The 19,602-nt window shown below is 38.3% G+C and overlaps 1 protein-coding gene across 1 annotated transcript; it reads right to left on the bottom strand.

The window, feature by feature from the left end:
- Window positions 1-1,708: 1,708 nt before the first annotated feature.
- On the bottom strand, window positions 1,709-19,089 carry cpe (carboxypeptidase E). Its single transcript, XM_062430087.1, has 9 exons — window positions 18,738-19,089; window positions 8,072-8,268; window positions 7,683-7,850; window positions 6,895-7,012; window positions 6,365-6,547; window positions 5,218-5,357; window positions 4,579-4,678; window positions 4,187-4,305; window positions 1,709-2,936 (listed from the first exon to the last, which is right to left on the bottom strand). The coding sequence occupies exons 1-9, from the start codon at window positions 18,976-18,978 to the stop codon at window positions 2,838-2,840; spliced, it is 1,365 nt and encodes a 454-aa protein (XP_062286071.1). The 5' UTR covers window positions 18,979-19,089; the 3' UTR covers window positions 1,709-2,837.
- Window positions 19,090-19,602: the final 513 nt, after the last annotated feature.

Below are 19,602 nucleotides of genomic sequence, written 5' to 3'. Positions count from 1 at the left end.
CTTTTCTTGTATTATGCATTTTTTCTTTATATACATTAAATTAACATGAACTATAATTAAACACAAACATAATTCAGTTTAAAGGACCAGTGTGTAAGATTTAGTGGCATATAGCAGAATTGACCTGGCAAAATTTAATATAATATTCATAAGAATGTTTTAAATAACCTGATACCTGCAGTGGTGGAAAGTACTGCAGGTAAAGTACAGTACTCAAGTACTGTACTTAAGTGCAATTTTAAGGTACTTCACTTGGGTACTTTCATTTTAAGCTACTTATTACTGCCACTCCACTACATTTCAGAGGGAAATACTGTACTTTTTACTCCACTACATTTATTTGAAAGCTTTGATTACTAGTTGTGTTCATATACAATACATTGTTAAAATTTAAACCTACATTTTGAAAGTTTTTGGCCTTGTCGCCCCTTACAAAAATCTGTGTGTATTTGTGTCTCCTTGTCATATTTCAGATGTCTGAAATGAGTTGTTTGCAGTTCCAGAAAAGAGACATTTCGCCTCACATGGTTTTATATAAATGTTAGAGTCCCAAGAGGTAAGCTCTCCAATATTTCAGTATTTGCTACATGCAAATTTATGTAGCAGCACTGTTTTTTTTCTTTCCTATCCAATCTATCATCTCAAGACCCGTCAGATTTATACCATGACTCTCAAAAATCACTTCTTAGTAGCTCCACCTCAAGCAGTTACAACAATAAAAAAAAAAGCTGCTGATGTTTTGACTCATCAGTATTAATAATGTACTTTGTTAAAATTATTTAACATGTCATATCACAGTCCGATTTTCTGCAAAACAATTACTTTTACTTTAGTAAGATATTTAATGCAGGAGATTTACTTGTAATGTAATATATATAGATTATGATATTGATACTTTTACTTTTGTGAAGGATCTACTGTCGGATGTTGTTTTTAAAATAAATCCATAACATACAATAATGGTAACAATCATTTTTCCCAGACAACAACACTGACTACACTGTCTCCTAATAGAAGAACATATGAGTCCCATGCAAATCAACATCAAGGGTTAGGGTTAGTTTTCTTCTTTTATAATGTTTTTACATGGTCTTCAAACTAAAAATAATACAATGTAATTACTCACGTCATTCTAATGGTTCAATTTTCAAGTTTTAGGTCCTATTGTTCATTTCTTAAGTCATACACTGAATATTAACAGTTTCTCCATAATGAAAATGGCTGATGGACTGGGGCAGCAATGGAAATAAGTCCAGGACTGACAAAGTGCGATATGTTGTATTATAAAAATGTATGTTAATGCTGCTGTAAACCTAAAGACTAAAACTTAATCAGGTCTTGTCTTCACCTGTATCCATTTAGCCTCATTAGAAAGTACAATAACACAACTGTAGACACTTGATGTTATATAATATTCCTAGATACTATAGCTATGTCCAAAATCACTCCCATTTTACAATATAGTGCACTACATTTACCCGCCACCATTTTATTTGATTGTCACTGAATGTCACTTTCTGCTAACAATCCCACAAAGCAATGCTTCACATTTAAAACATTTGAAAACTACCATCCTGCAACAACAAAAATGCAATTGAGTGAACTAATTTAGTGTCTACCATAGGGATTGGTGAACGAGTGAATAAGGGAGTGATTTCGACACAGCCACTGTACGCTACTAACAAAGGCCACGACACTTTAGTTTGACAACATAAAGGGGGAATTTTATTGATCAGATCATTCTTTACATTGCAACTTGTCATTTTTAGAACTATACATTCATTCGATTCTTCCTCTGTTCTCAAAATGGGGTAACTGCATCCATGCAGCCAGTTAAGCTTTCTGTATCCACTAATGATTGAAAAACAACTTCTTCATGTACCACAGTCCCTTCTGTACCATAGTATTCCCTGTGTAGTGCACATACAAAGGAATGGCTTCAGGTAGACTGAGGTGGACAGATTCATATCTTTGATTTTTTTTTTTTTATGTTACAAAAAACACACATTTGTTGCTATAACTAATTCATAAATACAGTATATATTATTACCATCCATCTTGTGCTAAAATCAAAGCTGTGCTGCATTCAGTTTTAAAAAAACATTTTCCCAACATCGATAACATACAGGTAAATGGGTTTGCCTGTAAAGATTGTTTACAATAGATAATATAATGTTTACAGTGGTTTAACAGTGTTTTTAATGTCCCTGATTATCTCAAAACCATAGCGTTGCATTTTATATACTACAAGGAAAAAAATCTGAAATTTCCTGTCTGTCTGCGTGTGTGTGTGCGCCTGCACGGGTGTTTGCGTGTGATTATTGGGACATGAATGGGTCTGTGTTTTTGCATGCACCGGGTGTGTTTGTGTGTCTGTACTAAAGCCTGGAGAAACAGAGACATTTAAAACAGGAAAAAAATGACAAATTCTTATGAACAGAGCCATGTGGCAATTATGTAAACAGCTCTTTTACACACATAGTTACTCAGTCACTCCTTGGTTATATAGGTGGGTGCCATGGTTACCAATCACGTGTACGATAACGAACACAATACCACAGAAATTAACACCTTAACATCTCATTGCCACCAAACGACCTGTAAATTCCTCCTGTGTCTGTCAGTGTGTGTGTGTCTTCAGGATTTTCAAACAATCTACAGGAGTATGAGGCAAACCATTACATTAATAAACAATATAATCAATTAAAATAATGACTGAAAGAGAACAAAACAAATTAGAGACAATATATTCTTTTTTTAGAGTGGACGAGCACATAGAATGTCGAATATATTACATCAATGTGCGGACGGTCCGATCGTCAGCCCGACGAAACGCTTTAGAAGTTCAGTGTCTCTGACATCATCTTCCACCAGTCCATCAGCTCCTCTCTCTCCTCCTCCTTCCTCTCCACCAGAGACTCCAGCTCAAAGTCAACCTGAGACAGAGAAATAGCGACAGGTGAGGTGAGACGTGAGAAAGATGCAGTAGAGGTTTTTATAGATTTTAGTTTCCAAATCATTGTTGTTATTCTATACTTTTCTTATTGTTAACAAATTGCATGCAAATACCAAAACCAACAATGCTTTTAATTAATCAGACACTACTTTCCACCTTCCCTGTCGTGTTTGTGGCTTAACTGCGATCCCATTTGTTCCTACTAAAGTTTTTATTATCAAAAAAGGCTCAGTAATCCTAAACCAGCTGGGCAATCTCATGGATCAGTGTGAGTCAAAATAAACTACATCTGAATAAAAATAGTGCAATTATGCATCTCATATATGTGTTTTAGATCGTTTTTGGACAATACTGAAAATCTACGGTGCAAAGGAATAAGCTTTATAAGGTTTCTTCAATTTAGGAAATGCGTATTAGTAGGATAAAATCATTGTTGGTTTTACTATTATCATGGGATTTGCAAGATGAATATAAAGGCAAGAAAGAAAACTGTTGGTATTAAGTTTGTTTCTCTGATTTTTCTTCTTGTAAAGTAAGAGATTATTTTACAAGTCTGCAGAGGTACAATCTAGTATTTCATAAGTAGATGAGTCAGAGAAACAGATTGTCAAATGAAACTCTGAGACTGCATATACAGTAAGTAGGCTTGGCTTTGTTTTAAAAGGTCACAAAGGCAAAAATGTTGGGAACCACTGGTTTTAAGGATCAAATTTCACCCTATTGATCGCCTTTAAGGTGATAGTATCTCTCCAGATATGGTCTGCTTTTAATATACTGGATTTAAATGAGGCTTCAGATCCTAATTAGACACAAGTATGTAATCCTAATTACATACTTGTTGTATGTTACTTACTTGTTGTCTAAAGGAAGGTGCCTTAATATGCCATTTTTCATTAGACAATACAAGAATCAGTATAATACAGTATATATACAGTATAACACAGGTGCCTGATGTTAGTTTCCTATTTGATCAAAGACTTTTCCAAATACTCATTATCTTTCTTTATCCTTACCAAAATGCTCTAAATTTTAGCTTGGTTGAGAATCAGGATGGTCACACTGTTCTGACAGAATGTACATTTTGTTTCAGGTATAGTGCTCAGATATAAAAAACAAAACAAAAAAACAACCCATATAACACTGCCAGGTCCTAATATAATCACCTTTTGGACAGGAAAACACAGTTAGTTTGAAGAAGATTTTGGTTGGTTTACTGTCTGTGAGTCTTACCCTGGTTGCAGGGCTGTAGGGAACAGCCACCTTCTTGATGACAGTCAGGTAGCCAGGAGCAGAGGCTGCCACTTTGTAGTTTCCTGGAGCCAGTAGGCGCCAGTAGTCTCCATCTTTGGCTACAAAATACAGATTGTCTCATTAATACTTGCAAATCAACATCAAAAAGTGTGAATGTTTTTCACTTTGTATTACTATGATCTGATCTGATATGATGAGCAGCAGGTGCAAGTAACAGAAATCAGCTGCTAAAAAAGTAATGCAGTACCCAATATGTCCACTAGATGGAGACATCTACAATATTTTGCATCACATTTCTCACTTCTTGGCTCCTCACTTAGTGTGATGTAGTGGAGCGTGTTTGGTGACAGGGATTGTGTGAATTTTCATACCTGTAGTCATGTCATGGTCAATACCCTCCACAGAAATGGTGGCGTTGGAAATGGGGTTGCCCTGCAGGTCACGCACAAAGCCCTTGACGCCACGGTGAACCTACAGACACACATAACAAAGCATATTCTCGATTTCATTCAAAGACTGAGGAATGAAGCTCATGAATCTTGTACATAAATGCCATCATGTTTCTTGGAGGGGAAGATACTCAAAATGTAGCATTTACTCCCCAGTGTAAAATCTGATATTAATGGTCAATGGGATTAACATGTAGACAGTGTCTAAACCAGAAAAGCAACAGCATTGGCTATTTGTTAAGATACCTGAAAAAAACAGTGTTATGTTTTTTTTGCAAGTGACAGACCACAACAGGCAATGGCAGAAGTAGGGTGTTGTTGTTAAACCACCAAATAACCTCTTAGGTCAGGGTGGATGGTGGTGACTTTTTGTGTGACTGTTTGCGTCCCATCACCTGCCAACAGTTATCATTTGTTTCTTTCTACCATCAAGGTTATTTTTCACAAACCCCAACCAAGTATTTAAACTGCCTTAACTTGACCATACTCAACTATACTGGTGTAGGAAAATGCCTTGTGAGTCATTTTGGCACTTAAAAACAGTCATGGTGTGCTGCCTACCTGTTCAATGTAGTTGACGAGTGAGTTGCGGTTCTGTTCCCAGTAGTTCTTCAGTGTGTCCTCATTGGGGAATTTGTCACAGCTGAGCTCCAGAGTGATTTCAAAGCAGTTGCTGCTGAGGTAGTTGAAATCCTGCATTCCTGCAATGGATCCGGTTTTTAAAAAAAACGAAACAGGGAAGAAGAGAGAATGACATTACTGAGTTAAAGTGGCAGGAAACTATGATAGTAACGAACATACATAGTTTGATATTTTATGACTGACAGCCAAGTAAGACTGATTTTTAGGTTGAGTTAGGTTTAAAACATTTTGTTTAGAGATTTGGATGAAATATAACCATTGTTTCAAAAATATTTCAATATTATCTGCTGTTTCTAGGATGCACTATTTAGGTATCTGCCAATATGCCGGATAATAAGTAACATTCAATTGCAGACAGAGATGCCAAAAATATATTTGAGATCGCTTGGAAACTGTCAAATTGTCCACCAGAGAGCACAGGTTTATTTCCATGAGCCATGATAGTGGCATTACAGTGTCTGGGAGGTGTAATGAAAAAAAAAAAAATTTATATATTTGGCTAGGTCAAACTTTTAATTTGCCCAAAACTACAAAACTAATGATAATCCAATCTGTTTAGTGCCGATTACCAAATATTAGCATGCTAACCATCTAAACTAAGGGAAATATGGTTAACATTATACCTGCTAAACATCTGCTGTTATGTTGGCACTCTCATTGAGTTTGCTGACATTAGTACTTAGTTGAAAGCATAGCTGTGCCTCAGTATAGAGCCGCTAGCATAGCTGTAAACTTGTTTACTGTAAATGTCCTGCTCAGTATTGTTTATGTGTTGGTTAAATACACATTTAAATACTTAGCAAATATAAAACACATTAAATAAAGTCTTAAAATGAATATCAGCCAATAGAATTTGTTGACTTTAAAATGTCAGTATTGACATAAAAAATAACACGTTTGTCAAGCTCTCAGTTATAAGATCATATGTAGTATGTAATCATGTAATAAATCTGCAACACTCTAAAATCTAGTCATTAAATGATGGAAACAGTGGTTATATGTGACTGAAGACTCCTTATCTGTCAGCCACCAACACCACACTCCCTGTGAGGTGTTTGTTTCTTACCCCCTGGCACGCTGTACCAGGCTCCTCCGTTAGTGATGCCATCCTTAAAGCTGGAGTCATCGTCGTTCTTACGGCAGGGGGGTCGGTGAGGGTCAGACATGACGGGGTTGTACATGGAGTAGGCCCTCGCCATAGACTTGAACATCACATCATCTGGACTGGCACTGTACTCATGGGTAGAGCCTTAGAGAAGGAATGAGAGGAAACAAACAAGCAGCTGTGATAAAGTATTAATGGGGCACCTGCATCTGCAACACATTAAACATGAACCTTCACAACACATTTTGTTTACTTTTGGTAATAATACACAGGAAGCTGTAATACAATAAAACACACAGCTTTCCTTCAGATTTTAATTACTTTTACGACATTCTGAAGAAACACTAATAAAATGTTTGTTGTTTAAGATATAGTTAAAATATTTCTCTAATTAAATCTGCAGAAACATTCTCATATACAGGAAAGGTAAAGTGAATATACAATTACACAACCCCAACATAAAAAACAGGTGTGTTTATGTGTTTATGTACCAGTGCGGGTCTCATCGTATGGGTAGTTGGCCACCACATCTCCTCCATGCAGGTTAGCTGAGAGGACAAAGGGGATATCCATGATCCAGTGGATCACTGACTTGGTCTCTGGAGCCAGCTGGAAAGGCAACACACCATAAATGAATAATAGTAAAAACGTGAAGATTTAATTATAAGGGACGAAAGTTCTGCACAGAATAACAAAACATACAGGATAGTAACATAATGAGCAAAAACATTAGTTAAGAACTGTATATAACTATTTTTTTATTTATTATATGGAAAGAACTATTCAAAAATGTACTTCACCTGGTAATAACATATGTTTTATATTAAATTCTAAACCATTTTGAGCCATCTGGAGATGAGCTACAACCTCACGGCATCTGAGACAAGAGTGTAAAGAAATGTTGTTGTTGTGAAGACACAAATTGCACATAGATACATTTTTCTTCACATTCTTAGTTTTGGGATATGCATTCTTTCACAGAGCTCAGGTGGTCCTTCAGGCCACCTAATTTGCTGAGATCATCCACATAAAAGTGAAAAATATATATAAAAAATGACAAACTAAAAGGCCAAAATTTAGCTTATGAATAGAAAATATAATAGGGCCAAGGACAGGCCGTTGTGGCACTCCATAGTTTAAAAAAGCAGCATCAGATATGTCATCAATGATTTACAGAAAATTGTAATCTCAATTTTATAAATACAAACTAATCCAACTATGAGCAGACACTGGTAAGCTTCATTTTGCGCTGTCTGTACGTTCATGTTGGTTTGCGTACCTTGGTGTTTTCGTCCACAGCCTTCTTCATATTCTGCAGCAGGTGGTTGTTGGCTCCTCCCTCCCGCTCATTGATGTAAATGATGCGGTCCAGATCGGGGAAGTTACGGTTCAGATCCACGCCCTGTGCATTACTGCGGCCCACAAACCAATCCTTGATCTCTCCGGGCTGAGCAGGAAACAGGAGATGATGATTAGACGGACAAAGGATTCGAGTTTCTGAAGCTTGTGTTGATCTTGCATAATTCTCATTGCTGGATGCTGTGTAAGTGTAATTTAAAGCTGACAGTTGTTATTAGTAAGTCGATGTTTGTGGTGTTGTAAACTTAATCTGTCTGGTGTTAAATCCTCAGATTAGGTTTATGCAGTGTGTTATTGTCATGTTATCACCTGTGAAGCTGCCTTCTCGAAGCCATCAGGGTTCATGGAGGGCATCAGGTGGATGCGTGTGTTGTGCAAGAGATCGATGATGGTCTCGTTGCCTTGCTGGTACTGGTTGCACAGGTACTGAGCCAGGTATATGAGAAGCTCTCTGCCCACTGCCTCGTTGCCGTGCATGTTGGCAATGTACTTAAACTCAGGCTCACCTGCAGGGACAGAGAGACATTTGCTGCGTTACTGCACCATTCGCAGTGCTTAAAATCTACATTATGTATTCAACATTCATCTGAATGGTGTGTTTTTGCCTGAGAGTGAGACACTGAGCTGAATTTGAATGAGACAAACATGAACACTTTAACAAAGACAGAGGTTTGGAACAAAACAGAGAATGCACCTTTTGGAAAAAAGAAGTTAAGTCCCTGAAGCAATCACAAATACTTCAATCAAACACAAATAACACAGAAAAATATCACAATAATATCCTAATCTCTGTTGGAGTGATCCATTTTCATTTGTAGATATGGAAACACACATTTCCTTTATCTCTTTTCGACTAACAGAAAATCACAGATAACACGTTCTCATCCGTCATGGAGGTTACCATGGCTACACACTGGACTTACACACACTCCAGCAGTGACAAACACACTGACTCATCAGTGGAAAGGTTGAACTAAATTGAACCTTCTAGCCCAGAAGTCCATTTGGACAATAATGAGCGAAACACAGTGATTGATTATTGAGTTACGCTGTCACAGATTGTTCTGAGAAGTGCTGGAGCGACAGATCAAACTCGACTACTTCACAGAGAAGAGTCTGACTCCAGGAAGACAAAATTAGGGATCCCTAGGGACGGTTGCAACATATAAACCTTGCGATCTTGCGAAAGTGACTCTCTCCTGTCATGGTGTCACTGCCATTATAAAAATACACTTGTGAAATGTATCTTTTTGTTTGTGAAACGATATTTCGGCAGTAAAACAGCAATTAAAACCCATACAGGCACAGTGGCTTCTGGACATTTCACATACAAGTGTCTGTATGTGAATTTGAAATTGTTTCACATTTTATAAAAGCTACATGTGCCTGTGATATGTCAAATTTTAACATATGATGTCTTATAAATGTGTATTTTTACATATTAACATACTTTTTTTTAAATGACTGCTCTAGAACTAGGGCTGAAACAACTATTCATTATTTTCATTATCGATCTATCTGTGAATTATTTTTATGGTCAATCTTTGAATCACTTAATCTATAAAATTTCAGAAAAAGGTCTAAAATGCCCATGAGAATTTTCTTCGAAAGTTTTATTTTGTCCAACCAACAATCCTAAACCCAAAAATACTCAATTATATAAAACAGAGAAAAGCAGCAAACCTTCACATTTGAAGAGCTGGCACAAGAAAATGTTTAGATTCTTTTTACGAAAATGACACAATCATAATTGTTGTTGATTACTCAACCTATTGCACAATATTGCAGATGAACTGATGTTGGTTGTATCAGTGTATGGACTTAAAACAGTCACTAGACTGCTTTTCCTTTTGTTGCTTTCCTTTCCTTTATCAAAGCAGCTATTCATTTCACGATTGAGAGCTATTTATATCAGTATAATTAGTAAAGCTGTGTTTTAATGACAGAGGCTCTCGCCATCTGTTTCATATACTAATTATCTTTTTCTTCTATTATGAAAGCCTCTTCACGAATAAAAATATACACTCAAACACACACACAAACATGAGAGAAAGACAAGTGCCACAGAAGAGTTATATAAAGTCCTTTGACACAATGACTAAGTGCGAGCTGCATTGTATTGTACACACTCTCTTTTGATTTACTACAACCAGGAATTAGTTGCTTTCTGTGGCTGTACAAGAACAAAAGAACTTCTTTGAGCGCAGAGAGAATAAAAAGTATTTTGTTCAGATCATTTGCGAGTTATGAAACGTAGCTCAAGATCAGCAGATGGCGAGGGGAGTATGTGTGTGTGTGTGTGTGTGTGTGTGTGAAGCCACTCCATTAAAATTCCTTTGTCAAGTTAATATATTTTATAATAATGTTTTTGAGATGAATGTGCAGATTTGATATAGTTTTGCTTATTTCTATACGTGTTTGATGTATCTGTAAAGTAATCCCAGTGGCTAAATGAGTGAGTAACACACACACACACACACACACACACACACACACACACACATACACACACCGCACACATCTGGTAGTCAGGTTATTTTTAAATGTTTGAATCTGCTCACTCTCCAAGTTACTACTAATGATTTCAAGACTACAATTAACTCTTTCTGTCCTGACGCTGGTGAATGGGTTTTACAGGCTTCAGAGGCCTGACAGAGCTGTCAAACACACACACACCCTTTGAAGTTACACTCTGAGTTACTATGATTCAAGCTTTTACACAGATGCTCAGTTTCTGGAGACCATTCCTTTCTCCCTTAAGAAACATGTGTTTATGTTGTTGTGTTAGTGTGTGACAGAATACAGGGCTGTACATGTTTCATAGATATAGGTATGTGCCAACACATGTAGGTATTGTTTAGTTTAAGATAATGGGGCAATACACTGCATGTGAACGCTGATGCAACTGGTATCTTTAATTATAATTTTTGCACATTTACACTTTCATAACACCTGTGTTCATCTTTGTTTATACATTTTGGACTAGAAGAGAATTTCTACACAAAGGCCAATGTGATGCGTCACCACGTAGGTGGAACAAATCAAAATGTCCTTTCCTCTTTAAAGCCGATTGTTTTCTTATCCCTTTTTTCTCGGTTCATTCCTCTTCACTGTCAAACTGTCTGTACCTAGCTGGGCTTTTATTCTATTATGTACACACACACAAACACACACACACACACACACACACACACACACACACACACACACACACACACACACACACACACACACACACACACAGTGCCCTGCACTCAGAATAAAATGAAAAAGTACAGATGTGACTTCATCACATTATGAAACACCATTTGATATGTGATAACTTCACATATAGGCACATGTGTTTTTATGACATTCACTTTGAAATGTAAAACCACATGTGTGATAGCATTCATTATTTCACATTTGCATTTGCATCACAAAAGCGTTGAGGTGGTTTTGTACGTTTAAAGCAAATAAGCTAGGTGCACATTAGGTGCAGGACAACAGCAGCACACAAAGGAAAAGAGGGGCAGTCTCCCAAAAAACTACTCATGCAATTTAAACCTTCAAGATTTGGAAAAACATCTGTATGAGCAAAAATAATGGGTATTGTTATTTTAATGTGATCTATTAATTGTAGGAGAAGCATTTCTTTTTTTCTGAATAGATTAGGGCTACAATTAACAATTATTTCCATGATCAAAAAAATCTGTTAATTGTTAATAGATGTATTGTTTAGTCCATAAAATGTCCCTCACCATTTCCTAGAGAATAAAGTGACATCTTCAAATGTCTTGTTTTGTCCAGCCAACAAATATATTCAGTTTAAAATTATATGAAACAGAGAAAAATGGTAAATCTAGAACCAACAAATGTTTGGTGTTTTCTTTTTTTTTTTTTTTTAATGACTAATAGCGGCTAATTCATCGAACAACAATTCAATTAACTAATAATTTGAGTTTTAAAATACAAAGTCTGTTTTTTATTCATATGCATGTTTGCCAGAAGATGATAAATTGCATCAATGACTTTTAGAAGCCTGCAAAATTCAGTATCTGATCTCCATCGCTTTTTCATTGGTTTTCATGTATTTCACATGGAAAGCCTAAATCTAATCTGTTTTTTGTGAGGGATCTTAACTTTTCCCTAATGATGGTCATATTCTGAATGTGTGTGAGACGCTGATGTGGCACATCTCCTCCCTCTCACTCCCCTGAACCAGGTGAATTCTGCTCTTAAAAGCCCCCCCCCCCCCCCCCCCCCCCCCCCCCCCCACACTGCATTATCCTGCACTCTGTCAGGTATTATCAAACGTGTCTGGCAGGTAATCAATACGGTTGCCAAGGTGACAACGTAATAATGACTGCTGCTGCTGCGTCATTAGGGAAGCGCCACATTAGAGTGCTCTCAGTCGTCGTGGCAACACTGACAGGGGCAGGTGCTCAGGGAGACAAATCAGCTCGGAGGTTGAGTAAATACACTCTCAGTGAGCATAGCTGATGTGTATTATGGAGAGCTGAATTGGCAAAACTTCACCTAGCTAGTTAGTTAACAGATACTGCTCCAGACCCTTCGAATCTCCCTTAAAAAATGTTTATTATACAGGAAGAGACACTTCAAAGAGAGTTTTTTTCTTATTTAAACATTATATAGTGTAAATTTTTTATAACAACTCTACCTCAAATTATCCAAATTAGGCTGCCAAATCTTCAAGAATATGTCCCTTCCATCTGTATGCAAACTTTCTGAAAATCTTTTATTTGTACTTATATTTGTAAAATGTCCTTATAAATGAGATTCTGGATCCAATGGGAGTTTAATTCCTGTGATTTATGTTAGCATGTTTTAAATATGATGCCAGAAAGTGTGGACTTTAAGAAAGGATGTGTCATAGAGTATATTTTCATGTTCTTTGGGTTCTGTTTATATACTGTATGAACAGATTTAATCAGCTTTGTTGTCTACTGTAGTGGGAATATAAGTTAAATAACTTGTATGTTAACTATGAGTTACTCTCCAGTGGAGATGGGCAATTCATTCAATCGTGTCATCATTTAGGTGAATGCATCATTAATAAACTTCTTCTTCACTTCTGACAACCAAGGAATTATTTTTAAATAAAGCATTTTTATCACAATTGTTACTCATCACTTAATGATGTGTATGTTGAAACACAAGACAATATTTAATGGTAAATGACAAATGTTTGGTGTATGTTTCTCTGATCTACTGATTTTCTTGGTTGAGTCAACTGATGGATATTAAAATGTTTCGATATTCAAAAGAAGAATTAGTATCAGTGGTATCAATAATTTCGATACTAATCTGCCCACCCCTAGCATTGCCGTATCAGTTATAGTACTAGTAATAAAAGTAAGAGCAAAATATCTCCCTCTGTTAATTAATCCAGATCAAACAGGCTCCATAATTAATAGATTGCCCTCCAGTAATTTAAGGCGATTGATTAACATAATCCATTTTGCTAATAAAAATAAAATACCACTGGCAATTTTTCTGAACATCGAAAAGGCTTTTGAGGTGGTTGAATGGCCTTATATGTCTTGTTTTGGATTTTTTAATAAATTTGATTTCGGCGCTGTGTTTATTGATTTGATAAAATGACTTTATAAACCTCCCAAAGCTAGGATTATAACTAATGGGATTATCTCTAATCCTTTCCATCTTTATAGGGGTGCCAGACAGTGATGCCCAGCTAGCCCCGCCTTTTTTATGTCTGCCTCCAAACCTTTGGCTGAGGCCATAGAGGCAACCCTAATATAGGTGGCTTTGAGGTTGGCCCTAGTACAAACAAGTTATCACCTTTTGCTGATGACATTATCATATATCTAACTAATCATGAAAGCTCATTTTCCCATCTACAGAGTCTATTAAAATCATGCAGTTTTTTTTCTGGATATAAGGTCAACCTAGACAGAAGTGAAATGCTGGCACTGTCTGCATTTGATTATAAAAGTGTCCCTTTTAATGTTGTTTCCTAATCAACTTTAGTTTGGGCTTCATGTTTAGTTTTGTTACTGAGTAGTAAAACTTATACCAAGACAAAACTTTTAATTTGTATTAGCATTCATCAATTTTCAGCAACATATCCCATATTTTTTAGAAAATGATTCTCTGCCGAAGCCTCTTGGCAGCTGTAGTTGTTGAATGCAAAACCAGCAACCACTGTTATATGTTTGGTAAAATTACAAAGTGCCTACATTTTACTACACAGTAGTAGACACATGTTCAGTTTAGAGAATGGACAGAAAACATGTTTCAGCTTTTTCAGAAAGACTAATTTAAGAAACCCTGTAGGAATAAAAACCCACAGAAGCGAGTAGAACAGAGGCTATGAAAGGAGGCGGGACGTTGGCTTTGTAGTGGTTGTCTGACCAACATGAGACATGGCATGAAGTGACGTCATGCAGTATGTTGAGATGCAAAATGTGAAGCATGCATGCAACACAACAATAGATTAGCCAGACAGCAAATAGAGATGAAAATATGTAGAATAAAAGAAAAAGAAATGGGAAATAAAATAAATAAGAAAGAAGGCTTTGTCAGTAGAAGAAGGAAAACAATTAAGAAGCCAGCACAGCAAAGACAGAAATGAGGAGGATGAGGTGGATGCATGTGGGTGTCTGATGTATAATAAATGACCTCTGGCTGATGCCTTGGCCTTTCTCTCATCCTCTTTCCGTTTCTGCCTGTCTCTTATTCCCTCTACGTTCTTTCACCCAACCCTCTTTTTCGTCTCCCTCGCACTTCTGCTACACTTCCAGTTGACTCAATCATCATTCCTTTCTTTTTAATCTCCCTTTTCCATCAACTCCTCCTTCCTTTCAGCCATTTTTGCTATCTCTGCTCGAGGAGATTCCCCACAGCTAAAATGTCAAAACATGTCCTGAGTTTCCCCTCCACTGTGCTGTCTACTATTAGGAACATGTTTAACAGCTACTTTATATTGCATTATGCTATATGTCATTTGATATTATATGTCTGGCTGCTATTACACTTTAACCAGACATCTGTGTGCGTGCTCACTGGGGATTACATACTTCCTCTCTCGACTGATAAAATAGTCCAGCAGGGAGTCTCTGCCACATGAGATGGTCTACAGATTAATGGACGAAACAGTGCCTCATACTGACATGATGTTTTTTTCACCTTTAGACAAAGCCAACCCCATTATGAGATAGGATTGCTCCTCATATTAGAAGCCTTTAAGTAGTTCCAGACATGAGAGTCAAAAGAGTTTAGCCAGAGCTCTTTCCACTGAAGAGAGACCCCTCTTTTGAGCTCTGAAATACGACCCAGCTGTGAGACATAAACACCTCCTTCAAATGATGAAAACATGTCATGCATGTTCACTGTAGAAAGAAGTACTCCTTCAGTGAACTAACAACTCTCAGCATAACTCTCAGTTAAGCAAAGACTCAAAGCATCCAAAATAAATGTACTCATTATGCATCAGCAGAATGCCCTCTGGTAGACGTATATTATTATACACTATTGAATTTAGATAAATGCTGCAGTTTAGTCTGCAGCGAGTGTTAAGTATGTAATGTAATCTGTAAAAAGTCTCCTTTTAGTGACATAGAAGTACTATATATGATAACACTGAAAGTACAAGTACCACAAAATTGTGCTTAAACCAGTAACAATTTTTTGGGGATTTTTTTGGCCACTTGTGTGCAGCGGAAATAAACTGTCAACACATCTGACATATTACATTTAAGTTGGCAAACACGACCTGTCGACCTCGTGAATGCCATATTCCCGTCACATTGTTCAGACTGTGAGGATGAGAGGACGAGTTGGATGAAACTTCTACATCAACTTCCTACTTGCCATTCCGAGTTATATAAGGAATATCTGACTCTGACGATACCTGCCATTTGATGGTAAGAACTGCCAAAGTTTCAATATATTGTTGGCAAAAAAGCTGCAAATCCACTATTGCTGTCAGTTACATCTAAAGAAAACCTAATATTAACACTAATGCAGTGAATTCAGTGTATTTAAAAGCAGGTATACAATGTTTTCTTTCTGGTTTCACTTGTTAGTGAACCACTACAACTATGTAACACAACAAAAGTAGCTAATGTAGGCTGTTTTAAATAATGTGACAGCAAGGGAAGCAGTGGGGAAATCCATCTTGAAATTGTGCCTGAACACAAGTCCAAATAACGAGTGCTCTGAATGTTCCTCCCAGTCTGCCGACATTCTGTGAATGCAGTATAAGTCCAATATTCATTTTCCTTTTAGCTCTGTTTTGGTCTTCACCACTTTCTGAGGGAATTATCTGATTTTAGCTGCCAGATGTTGCAGTTTCTTCATTGGATAGTTGCTGCACTTTTTCTGTAGTTTAGCACTGGGCAGGTGGCTTTAGTAGTGAACTTTTTTTTTAGCTTTTTTGATGTAAATATCATCTGTAAACAGCACTGCTGAGAGCGAACCACAACAATAAGCTAAAAGACGCTATAAAGCTTTGTAGTTCTCTGTTGTTTCATCACTATGCACGACTCCTTCCACACACAAGTAGTCATGTGTATATGTATAATCAGTAACTTTCCAGCATTGCACTGCCCCTGTGCTGCACTGCATACACCGTATTTTAATAGGCAACCAGTGTGTTTACACTATGGGACATAGGCAGTTCCTGTGCCGCAGTGTATGACAGATGGCTGCTCACTGACAGATGCATGAGCGCAGGACGGTCTTCCTCCGGAGCCGGCCAACCAACCACGAGCTGCCAGTCAGCTTAGTGCACTAAGCCGATCTGTTACCTCGGCAACCGCTATTTCGGCTCCACCTTTCAGCAGGATCAGATAAAATATTGGTAAAGGCACCTTAAGGGAAGCTTAAAAATGTTTCCGTTCTTTGCAGATTTCATTCTTCTTGTCTCGCACATACATTTATCTTCCCTCAGTCTCTGGAGTTCTTCTGTCTGTTTCCTTCTCACTGTCTTCTCTGTTCCATCCCCCTCCTTCTCTCTATGGATGTTTTACTCAGCAGAAGTAGAGGGAGAGGAGGGGGTGCTGAGTCTGATGGTGAAGCGGCGGCTTGGAAACTCATCTGGTAGTAATAAGGGCTCCACATCGCTACTGTGACTCATGCCTGCGTACGCCCACCAGACTATTACAGACTTATTTAGTACGTACATACGGTCATTAGACTGGGACCATGCAGGCTCCAAAACACACAAAACCTGTGGTGCACCGTGAGACCACACAAATACACCCAGAGACAAAAATACACCTTTACACAAAAAAAGGTGTGTTACACATGTAGCTGAAACACCACAAACTAGATTATAAACTAAATATACCATAATTACAGGTACAGGCGCCGTCTCAGATAAAATTAGTCACTTCCTGCTGTATGCAGCTGTTAACTGCCTGTTTGGAGAGTTGGACAGGAACCAATGACCTGTTCTCAGATATTCCTTAAAGGTACAACAGACTAATCCTTTAAAGTGTCAACACTGTTAGTCTCACAGTCCAGAGTGCACGGTGTACCTTTCCTAAAAAACACTTGTTCAAGACTGAAGTGCCATGATAAAGGAGTTTTAAAAACTCTGATGTGAGTAGATTTTGTTTGGTTTATTAACAGTATTTTAACAGACATGTGTGACTTTCTCAGAGAAAGAACGAGAAGTTCTCTACAGTTATTTTTATTGTTGTCCCTGGTGTTTCAACTATAACCAAGATGGGAACGGGTATTTGATGTCTGAAATATAGACAATAGGAACTGAAGAACACTGCCTAATTCAACTTAACCCTTCAAGTCTGAAAAGGATCACAATAAGGGGAACTTGAATGAAGAAGTAAAAAGAAAAAAAGTGTCTCTTACTGTCAAACAAATTGAACATTATCTAGGCCTTTTTGCAGTTTCCATAGTCTAAAAAGCTTTTGCTGCTCATATATTTGAGCTGAGGTACAACAATCTTCCTTTAAAACCAGGTTTTAATATAGTCTGGTGACTTACGAGGTGTGTTTTACAGTTTCCTACTCCTGCTGTTCCTTAATTAGCACACAACAAACATAGATTTCCATTTAATTTCAGTCGTCCATTTGAATTTCTGAACAAATCAGAGATGCCGGCAGCAAATTCGGAGTCCTGTAACCAGCACTTTGACAGTAATTTGAAACCATTTGATGACTCTCAGGGTGCTGTTGTGCTCTTAAAAACAGACCTTAAAAAAGAAGGTGCATTGCGTCTAAAAGCTGCAGTAGTGGTTTCCCACATTTGCGGTTATAGTGGCTGGTGTGTAAACTGCTCCTCATATTCTCTCACATCACTTCTACTACTCCATGTTTCCTTACAGGCTGTCCTACAGTCCTGACATATGGAGCAGAGTGGTGGAGATGATGGGAATAGTCAGTCATGACATAACCCAGGCCTTCCAGATAAAATCACAAGAGGGATTTACTGCTTCATCTAATATTCAATATAAAGCTTCCTGATGTGAATGATATGTGAGAGCTCCTTGCTCTAATATGCTGCAGCCAACACCGCTAATGCATCCGCCTTAGATTGGAGATGATGGTGTTAATTGAGAAGGCAGCCCAGAGAGAGGTCTCCTGGCTTTAGGGTGTTTTCTCAGAATCACGACTCAGGATAAGCACGAAGAGATTCTTATCAGCCAGCAAAATGGCGGCTTTGCTTGGCTGATCTCACCATCTATCATCTTGATTCCTCTGAAGTGATGCAGTGGGCCCTGCGCTCACAGCACGACACACCTGCGCTCCTCGCCTCACGGTTTCTGCTTCATTTGAGCAACAACAGCAGAAAAGCTCCCCTCTGTATAACCCACAAAAATGAGCGCATCACCAGGCTGCTCTGCGCAATAGTGCGTGATGTGTTTGTGTTATCCCAGCGTGCGGGGATGGTCCCCAAACCATGAAGGGAAGAGGGGACAAAGGGAGCGGGATGGGGTGCAACATTCACTGCATTATGAAGCAGAGCTCGTGTGTGCGTAAAAACTGACCAGGCTCGTGCGTCCCGGGGTTGTCGGACATCTCCAGCACCAGCAGCTCGCGGCCCTCAAAGCTCTCCCCGATGGTGTAGATGCGGGTGATGGTAGGGCACTGCAGCCACACCGACACCAGCGCCTTCCGGAGCTCTTCATAACGGTGATATTCGAAGGAGATCTCCCCGTCTGTACCAGCCGCACCGGTCAGGGCGACCACCGCTGCCCCGAACAAAACTACCGAAAGGAACTGTTTCATTTTGACGTGTCCTCTTTTCCTTAAGCCCTGTCTGTGTCCGTCTGCCTGCGGCTTGGTCCCAAGCCTTATCTCTGTGCTGCAGCCTCGCTATAGGCTATAAATATCACACTCTGTCTCTGCCTCTCTGCTTCTCTCTCTCTCTCTCTCTCTCTCTCTCTCTCTCTCTCTCTCTCTCTCTCTTCTCTCTCTCTCTCTCTCTCTCTCTCTCTCTCTCTCTCTCTCTCTCTCTCTCTCTCTCTCTCTCTCTCTCTCCTCTCTCTCTCTCTCTCTCTCTCTCTCTCTCTCTCTCCTCTCTCTCTCTCTCTCTCTCTCTCTCTCTCTCTCTCCCTGCCTCTTTATCTGTGATGCGCTGCTGTACCTGAGCGCAGACTCCCTGTCAACCCTCCAGTGTAAAGCCAGGCAGAGGATTCACAGATCCGGCCTCCATTTTCAAAATAAAGACGCGTTTTCCTGTCACATATGACCAGTAGCAAGCTCATTCTAGTGATTCTCAAAGTGGGGTCTGAGGGTGTTCCAAAAAGGAGAATTAATTATTTTCACTATATTGCCATCCATAGGCTAAGTCACACAATGACAGGATATATGACTGTTTTGGTCATGGGTTTCAGACACTTTATGTAATAA

Source organism: Scomber scombrus, chromosome 2, assembly GCF_963691925.1.
Source record: "Scomber scombrus chromosome 2, fScoSco1.1, whole genome shotgun sequence".
Classification (NCBI taxonomy): domain Eukaryota; kingdom Metazoa; phylum Chordata; class Actinopteri; order Scombriformes; family Scombridae; genus Scomber; species Scomber scombrus.
This window is presented reverse-complemented; position numbering and strand designations above follow the sequence as displayed.

Excerpts from the sequence above, each read along its gene's own strand:
- cpe (XM_062430087.1), bottom strand. The coding sequence starts at position 18,978 with ATGAAACAGTTCCTTTCGGTAGTTTTGTTCGGGGCAGCGGTGGTCGCC. Across the intron at positions 7,851-8,071 it reads TCGAGAAGGCAGCTTCACAG|CCCGGAGAGATCAAGGATTG; the intron begins GTGATAACATGA and ends TTTCCTGCTCAG. Across the intron at positions 5,358-6,364 it reads CTGGTACAGCGTGCCAGGGG|GAATGCAGGATTTCAACTAC; the intron begins GTAAGAAACAAA and ends GATCCATTGCAG.